Genomic DNA, 11592 nt, shown 5'->3' with positions numbered 1-11592 from the left:
CATTTTCTGTAGAGAAAAATAGGCATCACCTATCCCTTGGCCCCTGTTATTTGATGGTCATGTTAAGCATCTTTATGTCAGTATAAAGCTGTGTTTCTCATGATATTGACTGTGTTTTCATATTAACAGGCTCCTTTAACTCACCTTACGTTAAAGGTTTGCAGGCCTGCCATAACATTCATTTATTTTTTTAGCAAAGCTTTTGAGCATATACCCTGAAATACACTATGACTTAGTAGTCCCCCAAATTTGGGGTGGAAAAAAACATTTAGTTTATCCCAAAGCCACATAACGTGCTAATGAAGGGCGTAGTTCAAATTTTGTGGTGCAGGTCTGATACAAGACAACACTGTACTCACATCTGTGTAAAAAATAATAATGACAAAACATCAGCAGTCCTGTTCTATGGAGCTATAGGCCATTACTGGCATATGATCTGTTCCATTGTGTCCCAGTCTCCGTGCAGGGAGTAGATGGAGACTTGGTGAGAAGAGTGTAGGTGTGCTCATTGCTGGTTTTGTTAATTCATTTTACTGCTTTGTGTAAATTACAGGCAGCACCCATTCATTCATTTCCATTGCTTTACTTTGAATGAGTTTGAGTTTTGTTCTCTAAATGTGAGCCAATTGAACCACTTGAAAGCTTCCAGACTGTGATGGTGACCTCTTTGTGACTTGACCCTTTCATAGTTGTGCCAGTGCAGCAACTACAAATCTTAAGGTATTTACCAATGTCACTGATCCCTCTGTCATTGTGTGGCACCTAGAGATTTACAGTTTATCCATATTTTCATTTTGTTATGAATTCCTATATACTTTCCTAGCCACATGGGGAAATGCATGGTTAGTGAATATAAAAGATAAGAGTGAAGGTTCCAACTGGGGTGTTGATAATAATGGTGTACCACAGGGATCTGTCCTAGGACCTCTGTTCTTCCTAATTTATATCAATGGTTTGCATTATAGTATGGTTACTAAACTAGTAAAGTTTGCAGATGATAACATAATAGGAAGATTGGCAAACACTGCAGAAACAGTGAATGAAATTCTGAAAGATTTAGATAAAATTCAAGACTAGGCAAACACCTGGCAGATAATGTTTAATATAGAGAAGGACAGCTGGCAAAAACATAACTTATAAATAGAAAGTGGGAAGCACTGAGCTAGCAGGTAGCATTTATGAACGTTTTTATTTTGATACATCATTTACATCTTCTAGACAATACAGAGAAGCAATGAAAAATGCAAACAAATATGTTAGGATATATAGGTAAGATTTAAATCACGGGATGATATATTAAAATTGTAAAATGCACTAAATACCCATTTTAGAATTTTTTTATGTTTATGGTCTACAGATTTCAAAAACAATGTTGTTTCTCTGGAATCAATTCAGAGAAGTGCATTTCTGAAAGGAATTAGAGGACTTCAGAGGACTGTCAGGTTGAAACTGACAGGCTGAAGGAATTGAGCCACTGTAGTCTTCAGTAGAGATGATGATAGTGGGACGTGATACAAGTGATCAAAATTCTCAGAGACAGTGTCAGAATCACCCCAGTGGTTCTCTGCAGGAGCACAAACTACAGCGTACACAAGTGGAATTATGTGGAAACTTAACTAAAACAGATAACAGAGGAGGCACATTTTTACCCAAAAGGTTATGAAAATATGGAACAAGCTTCCCAGACATATTGTGTAAGAAAATATTGTACACTTTATAAATATATACACTGCATTTACATAACACTGTGGTGTAATCCCATTTTGAACGATCATAACATAAATTTAATTAACTAATTTTACGTACAGTATTAGGATGCTGTATTGCTGTATTGATTTATTAACATTTTAAAAAATCTATTAAGGTCATTTAGTAATAGGTGGCATATACAGGACAACATAATTTCAATGTACAGCTTTGAATCTGTTAAACAAACAATCTATTAAATTATCCAGGTTTTCACAGATCCTTATTACCTGTAATCCAGGACTAACTAGTCAGATGGGATAGTACTAATGCTAGTGCCTTCGAAATTACCCAGTAATAGTTCATATGATTTACTAAGTACTTATATTAGTTAGATTACACTGATTATATTTCAAGCTAAATTCGTAAGATTTAGGAAAAAAATGACAGTGCTGACGGAAAAACAAAGTAATCTGGAAAAGATATTTCCGAAAAGGTATTTACGAAAATCTGTACTTTCAGAGAAAGAAGTTCAGTTCCAGCAGAAGGGTTTCCTGTGTGGTCTTCTGTCCAACATGTGCTCAGACGTCCCCTCTTGGAACGGCGGTCGTTCGCGGAGCTGCAGTAGTGCGTTCAGGTGGAGCTGGTGGTCTGACAGTCAGTATTGGCTTTGCGGTTGTTGTAGGGGTTGGAGGCCGGGGGGTAGTTGTATGTATCGGGGGCCTAACAGGTCTTATAGGTATGATCTATAAAGGGTAAAAGAAAAGAAGTCAGGGGCATTGGAAAGTATATGGTTCTGCTTCATTTCTAAAGATGCAGTCTCTTAAGAGCAATTGAACAGTCTCTGCCATTATGTAAGCACACCATGCTTCTCTAGGTCTGCCTCAGGAAACGTTTCCTTCCTGTACACATGCATATCAGGTGAATAAAACAGAAGCATATTTTGTCATCCAGTGCAACACGAAATCCCTCCTGTATTCTATGCAAAGTGTAACAAAGCGAAACCCGAGCAAAGCAAGACGTGTCTTCGGTCTGAGCAGCAGGAAGCTCCGATTTTGCTTTGTTTTCTTAGCAGTGCCGCTCATTCCAAAAGCTTCCATCTTCCACTGGGTGAGCACCCAAGCAACCAGAACCGATAGGAGACACACAAACATTTTTCTGATCATTTCTGATTTTGTTCACAATCTCTCATTTGTATTCCATCAGATTCACAAGGAAATATTGGAGATATACAATACGGGTGAGAAAACAGTTATAAAGAAGTCTATACTATATTATGTTGTAATAAATTATTCCGTAAAGACATTCATCGTCCCAGTTTAAAAAAAATGAAAACTGTCTAAAGAAAATACATTTTAGCACCGTTACTTTAACATAATCCCATTAAATTCATAAAAGTTATGTGAAAACAATTCACAGGATGTTTCTCCTCATGGAAGCTAAAATGTCATAATGAGTAACTGTACTGTATTGGATTCTGCATGGGGGAAAATGAAAACGTTTCTCCACAGTTGTCTGTGAATTTCCATCTACAGTATATGAACTGAAATGAGAGATTGGATTTCTCAGCTGTGATAGGTGCTAAGAGGTTAGGTGACTTCACTGCCTTCGTCTGTCTGTTCTTCCACACTTTGTGTTAAATACTGTACTGTACATGTAAAGGTAGCGCAGCTTTAACACTGTGACAAATGAGTCAAATGTTGGTTTTGACTTTACTAATCCCTTTACATCCTTTGCACAAAACATTTTAAACATCTTAATACTTTTGGTAGTATTTTGTTTCACCTAATTGTGCAACCACATAATACAGCCAGCATAAATGTTTCATTTGGCCACAACTGCAATTATGTACACTTACATAAAGTTGATATAACCCATAGACCTGCAACAAAATAAATTCCTATTATAACACTACAACATAAGACATCTTTAAAAAGTACCAGCTTTTTTATGATTTGTTAAGTTTCAAACCACTTTCAAATTTCATTGAAAAAACACAGTATTTCAAAATTCAAAGAGGTCTTTAAAACCTTTTGGATCTTAGCTTATAAATACTTTTTAGTAAAAAATGTTTAGCCTACTGTAATTTGCTGCTTTGCACCTGCATAGATTTAATTATAAATGTATAGTTTTGGGGACAGAGGTGGTTTTAAAATTAGGAGAAAGATTGAAATTAGTATTGTTTCCAGCATATTTATATATTATTAAAATAGCATAAGAAAATTACAATACAATACACAGTAATGTATCTGAGTATGATCGCAGGTACCCAAGAAAAACTCCACAGCTAAATACTTCCAGTATTTAACTAAGTTATTCTAAGTTATTCTAATTTAGCATCTATTATGAGATATCAAAAAAAGTAATAGAAAATAAGTCAGTACTGGAAAACATTTGTCTTTCAGCGGAGCACCATTTCTTATTTGAATTTATTTTTTTTGGAATTTATTAATTTCATTAATTGCTTTGAATTCTCCTTAGATATTATTCTTTGCTGAAGTACTACTTTTATAAAATAAATCAGAATTACCACTCTGGGGTGTAGCTGAACATATCCATAAGGATAATAAATTCTCACTGCCTAGAATAAAACAAAAGAGAAATTAAAGTTGTTTGTTATTCATATGTTGTTGGAATACTAAAATATTAAAACAAACACCTTTCCTTGTAATTAGAATGACACTAGCATCTAACTATACTGTACTAAGGTTCTTTAAAGTGGTAGAATCTAATCATTATTAATAATTTAAAGTTAAATAAATAGGTTTAAATGTGCTCAAGCACATTTAACATTGTTTAAATCTTTTATATATTTTATTATAAAGATGTTAGATTTTTCATTCCCCAAAAACGAAAGGGATTACAGAGTAGGATTACAATAAAAGACTATTACCCGAAAGTAAGATAAAATATCGTGTTTCCTACATGAGCTGGAGCATGATGACGTTTTTATCTCTTTAAAAAATAGTCTGTAGTGAAATTTAATCTTCCTCAGTACTGTTAATAACTCCTAAAACCTAAATGTCATATTTGAGATGGCTGTGTAAATGTATGTCTCTTTAAAGGAACTGTGGTCAAATATTATACACTGTACTGTCTGTATACACGTTTCATCATGTTTTTATAATAATTTGTCATTTTTATAAAACTTACTTGTGTTACTCCAGCAATTGAGGCAAGTGGCTGGACCTGAGAGTAGTTAAAAAGAGAAAGCAAACCAATAAACCTTTTTATTATTGATAAATATTTACATTCTCTAATTATTATTGTCCAACTGTAATTAAAAAAACTATAAATGATGCAAAACCAAGGCGTGATTTTACCATGAACAAGGTTTAACAATAAGACCGATATCACGTGCTGTAAATAAAAGAATGCAGAGTTCTGTTTAAAATGTTACTTTGTTTTGGTCTAAGAAATAGAGCATTCTCCTTTATTTCAAGGAAATTACAAATTACGATGACATAGATATTTTGAAATTCCATTCATTACATTCATACACGTTTAATAAATGTTTTAATAAAATGTAATGAATACATTCAATGGTTGACTTATATTGGCACAAATACTGTAGATCGACGTAAAGACTGATTGTTACAAGTATATACATAAATTGCAATAGACAGAAACATTATTCTGCAGAAAGAAAGAAAAAACATTTTAATTTCACTGGTATGTTATAAGAAAATTGCAGTACATTTATTCAAGCATTAACTAATTTAAAAAAAAACTTTTATTTCTTATTTATTATTGTCTTTTTTGTTAAGAAGTACTTCACTAAAACACAAGTTGTTTTATGTATCAGGTATTTCCTTCAATAATTCTTCTCTTCTTACCAGTTGCTAAACCAGATTAAATCTATTTTGTCATCTAGTTCCCGAGTATCCTTGGAAATATTGACAAACATTTAAAACAGGCTGAATGTGCTCCCCTCTACTGAGACAAACGGAATCTGCAGAGAGAAAAAACCACTGATCTGGGTAGATGCTGGGAAGTACAGTAGGTAGAAACTGCTGAAATTAAGGCCAGCTGTTGACTTGAAATAGTCAGCTGTATCATAAGAGTCTACACAAAAAGGGATCCAAGAGTTTCACAAGATTTCTGCTTCCAGTGGAGATGCCAGAAAGCTCATCTGAAGAATATTTTTGAAAGACGGGGAGACAGTGGAGGTTTTAGTGTCAAAAAAGCCACATTGCACTGGATTCCACTGGGGCTGTCTGTATTTCACAGATACTGTACTGTACTGGACAGAAACCTGGAGGAGGAGACACTGTGGAAGATGGGTTAACTGGGTAAGAGGCTTTTTTGAGGGGAAAGGATTGCTCTCCCCCTAGTGTGTATTTTATGATTGAAAAAATCTAAATGTGTTTTTTTTTACAAAAAAGAAAAAAAAACCTTGACAGAGGATAATGAATACTCACTCAATAAAATAAGCAAATAGAAGAAAGCTTCAGCTGGTTTGGAACATTTTATTTTTGCCATCCCTGCCCGGAGATACCCCCAAGGAACGGATGAGTGTGAATTTTCCCGTTTCAAAAATTAAAATGCAATAAAAACTTAATTTGATGGTCACCAAAGGCCACTCTCTTCCATTATCACATTACTGTATATAATAAGGTTTTAAAAAGGCTTTGCTTGTCCATCATTCTGAAACATTAAGAACACCTTGAACTGCAACCTTTTTAATCTCCTGTTGTATGAATATGGAAATAGAGATGGCAACTGTTAAATTAAAAAAAAAAACTTTCACATATGGTGATTGAAAGAAATCACAGCAGAGCGAACTGTGATTTAAGTTTGTCTAATGGTTATATTGAGACTTGATAAACGATGGGCAGATTCATCCAAAAATCATATAAAAAAAATCAAACAACCGTTAATTTTACTGTTGTTCCACTGTCGATGATGTACTTGTTGGCTCCTGTAGATATATAGTTTAAGATTTGCAAGCTTGCAGGAGGCTTAGAGTTGTGCTTTGTACACTACAATGTAAAATGAATACAATTACTCATAATGAATGAATAGAATTACCCATAATAAACTGTGCCTGGTGCTGTCTAGCCTGTGCATCTTTACACACAGTGCGAGTCTGTTGTTATTATGCAATCTCCACCTCACGGCTAGGAACAAGCTATGAGAGCATGGAGTTGCATTTATCCTGATCTTTTTTTAAAACTCTTTTTAGAATGCAGCGTCACAATGCCTGGTCAAGATAGGTAGGTTTGTTTAAAGAGGTTTTAGAGTCCCTGAGCACTTTCAAACCCTGACTCAAACCCTTCTTCTTCAGAGCAGCTTGTCCCTTGCATCTTCTTCGGCATTGTAAACCCTTGATTTTCAGTTTTGAGCTACTTTTAAAGTGGCTATAAAAAAATAACGATTATTCTTATTCTTAAATCATATTAAAACCAGCGCTGGCTCAGATTGAAGAAGGGAAGAAAGGGGTGTGGATCTGACAGTGAGTGAACAGAGATCACTGCTCCTGTTATTACTGGTTGGTTATATACACCTATATTCTTATATACTGTGTATGAAATGTATTTTACAGCAACAACTGTTTTTTTTGGTTTAATTTTTGTTTTCAAATGCCATTCATACTGTACATTATGACCTGTAATAGATTAATAGCACATTAATATAATGTTAATAACCTGGAAGGAGCTGTTCTCTGTTAAATATTATTCTTGCATGATTCTTAGATCCCTGGAACAATTACATACCAAAAACCAAGTGTGCTAAGACAGTTGCTCTCAACAAAAGTCATATTGTTCTAAAATACATAAGGACATTATTAATGGAGAAAATCATTGTTAACAACTTTGTCTCGCAATCCCAAAACTCGGTTAATTTAAATATGGTTATGAATGCTCAGAAACACACACATTAAAAGGCCAAAGCCATCTGCGTTACTTGTAAAGACGGGGTGGTTAACTCACTTGGCGCTGGCTTTGTAGTCCGCCGGGATAAAGCTGATACAGATAGGCCACCTTAAGAGGGAAAGAAGCGGACCTCATTATTTCCTCAAGCACACACATTAACAAACAAATAAAAACATCAGAACACTACAGAAATGTTTTTTTTTATTGTGTTACGGTTTGTCAGAAAGCCCGGCTGTAGGACCAAGAAGCTTGAGCTCATCTCACACATGACACACAGACCTGTCTGACTCTGATGTGGAGCGGCTGGCGTACAGAGGGGAAACGGTCAATTTGCTCCGTATTGCGCTGAGCTTGTGCGCCGAGAAAACACGCAATCGTTAACACGGCTATTATCATCATTATACGTGCATTTGTCAGACCCCGTTATCCAAGCGGATTTACAGAAATGCAGGGTGATGAGACGAAATGGGCGCAATTTGCAAAATGATTACAATTAACGTCAGCGCTAGAAAGAAAAGCGAACGGCTGGCGCTGCAGTCGTGTGGATGCAAATCCACCTTTTGGTGAGGGACAGGAAGGTAAAGGATGAAGGTACAGTAGATAAAGGCGGATGGTCAGCTACAGAAGGCACCAGAGCATTTAAATGACTGGGTAATGAAGCTGGGACTCAACAGACAAGAATCATATAGTTGGCAAACAACAAAATATATTTCTTAGCACTGATAAAGACTCTTCTTACTGCATATGAAAGGGCAAAAAAAAAACAACCATCTATCCTAGTGTAGGAAACTGGTACACATTCTAACACGTTAACATTTTCTGTAGCAACTTTCCTTGAATCTAAGCAGCTGGCCGAAATCAAGTCAGATGAAAATTAGGATGATTTAAAAATACATATATAATCACTTTGACAATAAATTATGATTTTAACAACAACAACAACAACAACAACAACAACAACAACAACAACAACAACAACAACAACTTTAGGTGTCTTAAAAAGGTCCTAATAACATATTTTGTATAGAAGGACCTATGGCCGTTGGAAAGACGAAGAAAATCCATTAGCAAGAAATTTACACCTCTGTCATAACTGCAAATGGTGTTCAATTACAGTAGGTACGCTAGCCTGAACTGGAGCGTAAGAGACATTTTAATAAACTTTTCTTACTTAAAAGGTATCACATTTGAGGACACGTTCTCCCTGAAAAAAATACTTATTTAAATCCACAATTTTCGCACTTGCTGCATATCCAAAGAACCTTCGCAAAGAAGGTTCGTCTATTTACGGTGTTTTTATGTACCACAAAGCCATGATACCATTTACCACAAGGTGGCAGTCGCCTGATAATTGGAAAAAAAACCCTCACCGTGTCACAGCCCTGCGAAAGACATGCCCTAAAACAGCTTGCGTTATCTTGGAAAGCACGAACAGCACAAGGTGAGCGCTTGAATTCATGGTTTCTCTAAGCTCAATGCGTGCTAAGTGTACTTTGTTGAGTTTAAATAACCCACGTCTTTTGTTTTGAAAAGTAAGTTTGTTTTGATTCCGGCTTGGCTAAATAATTGGCCTAGTTATTCTATTATAAATTAGGTCCAATAGTTTTAACACTGTGTTTAAAACTGAAGTCTTGCTGATAGTGATGCATTATATTTTAGATAGATACTTTATTGATCCTGTAGACTACAGTGCTCCTGTAGACTTTAAAGACTTTTCTTTAAAGTCTACAGGGGAATTTTGCAGGCTAGGTAAAGAGAGCTATATTTTATGCTTATAATTGCACTTTCACCTTCTAGAACTATTGAGGAGTGTTTGTATCGGATATTTATTAAATGTTTTGTGTCTTTGAACAGACCATATCTCATGTCAAAAGTAATACATTTCCTTAGAGCTGCTTTTAATATGGTTAAATAAATCACTATGGAGATGCTCTGTATGCAGGTTCACAATAGACAAAAAGTTAATAAAAATTCACAAAATAAACTTTGTTACCTCATGGCTTGCAGAATGGTCTCTTTTCACTAGTCTTTTGTTCTGCTGCCCCTTGAAGATCTAAAAAAAACCATGTATGATGAAATGCATCGCATCACCGTTTGTCTGGCATTTCTGTTAAGAAGCTGATATATTTAAAAGTTGAACTTACTGGATAAGAACAGGCTATGGTCAAAAGACTGGATAAGAAAAAAATATTCATTGTGTTTTCTCAACAAAGCTCCCTAAAAGAAAAAACAACACACGACAATCAGAAAGACATATCTGTATTGTGTATCTGTATTTTACAGGAAGCACACAAGATTCCAGTATTATGACAACAGCCTCTTCTGAACATACTGTATGTGTACAGTATGCAGTATAAAATCACACATGTTCTATTGCTGCTTAATCTACAAAAACACAATGAATATCTAATCAGCAGAAATTCTTCTATGTACAAATGGATACTGAAAATGCAATAATCTACGGTTTGCGTTCTTGGCAAAAGTTGTAGATACTGTTCGTGCTTTTCTGTTTTTTTGGTCTCACACAGACATTACGATGAAATTCCTATGTAATTAAAGCACGTCTGCACTTGTACATAATTGCTGTATGTTCCTCTTTAACAAGCTTAGATCCATAATATTTTCCAGAATTTACACATCATTTGTTTATTTAATGAATTATTCTGGACAAGAATCAGACAAGAAAATCAATTGATTATTTATTTAGCATTTTAATCCAAATTGTACTGGTATTGGACCTTTTATTGACTTGGTTGAAACAAAACAACAAAACCCAACCATTATATTGGAAGGCGCTATAAGTTTAAAGCACATCTATACTTCAAAGCTGAACCAGTATTTCAGAAAATTGTGATTGGTTTGATCAGCTGTATCATTTAAACAGTTGTTTATAAATACTCTGTAGTACCAGTAAACTGTTCCTAACTATTGTATGCAGAGATAAAAAAACAAAATCAATTGATGACTAATAGATTTCTGAGTCCGAAATTAAAACAAACATTAAAATGGAAGTGTCAGTGCTGAATTACCTGGATGTAAGACTGTGCAGTTCCTTTAGTATCTGTGTCTCAGCTGCAATGCTTGAAATTGGTTTCCAGTGCTACAGAATATTGTCCTTGTCCTTACTGGCTGGAGTCTGCCATTCAACTGACTGTTTTCTGAGTGTGAAACAGGGGGTGATGCTTTGTTAAAGATAGGTATGATTTCATTAGCTGAATCATTTCCCATCTCCCAAGGAAGCTTCATTCTGTTGTTTTTTTTAGCAGAGCCAAGGGGAATACCACTGAAGTCTGATTTTCCTTGTGGTTGGTCTTAGTGAGTCTTATATACAGCAGTCACCTCAACCATTTAATCTGTGAAAGATCAGTCATATTGGGATTCATATTAGCAAAGGTGTCACAAGTATTTTGACATGTATGCACACATACTGTATACTGTATATTAAACACACACAGGCTAGAGTATTTGCTGCCTTTTTAACCTACGTACAGAATAATATAATTGTCAATCTGTGTATTAGTTAATTGTTAAACTGGTTATTTTAATATTACTTTTTGATCAATAGGTCGAACATTGTTTTGCAGTGCAGTTTAGAACCAGATCAATTCTGATTATCAGCATTTGTATTTTTTGTCTCTAACATATGAAGGGTATTCCATTAAGGAGACAAAGAACGAGATATTTAAAGGACAGTTCAATCAGAAAATAAAGGATTTAATTTTAAAAACAACCAACATGTTAAACAGGAAAGAATATTTAGTTCAGCCACATCATGGTAAAAACTAAATACCCTTCGTGATTGCGGTCAAAAGAAGGATTGTATTGGTCACCAGCATAAAGTGTGTGATTTGGCTACTATTTTTTTTTCCTGTCTAAGACTTGTTGATTCTTTCTCTATGGCTTATAATGCTCAGTGAGAAAAAAAAATAATTTTGAAAGCCAGATTTGGTCAGTGCATTTCTAACAGTGACAGTGGAGTTGTGTACACAATACTAAGCAATGGCAATGAAAGTATCCACTAGCCCTCCTG

The 11592-nt window shown here is 35.0% G+C and overlaps 1 protein-coding gene across 2 annotated transcripts; it reads right to left on the bottom strand.

Annotated features, from left to right (window-relative positions):
• Nucleotides 1-1170: 1170 nt before the first annotated feature.
• LOC148677603 (uncharacterized) lies at nucleotides 1171-10747 on the bottom strand. 2 transcript variants are annotated; one of them, XM_088600960.1, is made up of 8 exons: nucleotides 10592-10747; nucleotides 9707-9779; nucleotides 9556-9615; nucleotides 7620-7670; nucleotides 4840-4875; nucleotides 4217-4267; nucleotides 3545-3568; nucleotides 1171-2432 (listed from the first exon to the last, which is right to left on the bottom strand). In XM_088600960.1, the coding sequence occupies exons 2-8, from the start codon at nucleotides 9755-9757 to the stop codon at nucleotides 2268-2270; spliced, it is 438 nt and encodes a 145-aa protein (XP_088457086.1). In that variant the 5' UTR covers nucleotides 9758-9779; nucleotides 10592-10747; the 3' UTR covers nucleotides 1171-2267. The 2 variants fall into 2 exon arrangements, with proteins under 2 accessions (XP_088457086.1, XP_088457168.1); XM_088601042.1 differs by lacking the exon at nucleotides 3545-3568 and having other exon boundaries at nucleotides 10592-10746.
• Nucleotides 10748-11592: the final 845 nt, after the last annotated feature.

This window comes from Lepisosteus platostomus, chromosome 1 (assembly GCF_059453375.1).
Source record: "Lepisosteus platostomus isolate fLepPlt1 chromosome 1, fLepPlt1.hap1, whole genome shotgun sequence".
In the NCBI taxonomy this organism is placed as follows: Eukaryota; Metazoa; Chordata; class Actinopteri; order Semionotiformes; family Lepisosteidae; genus Lepisosteus; species Lepisosteus platostomus.
This window is presented reverse-complemented; position numbering and strand designations above follow the sequence as displayed.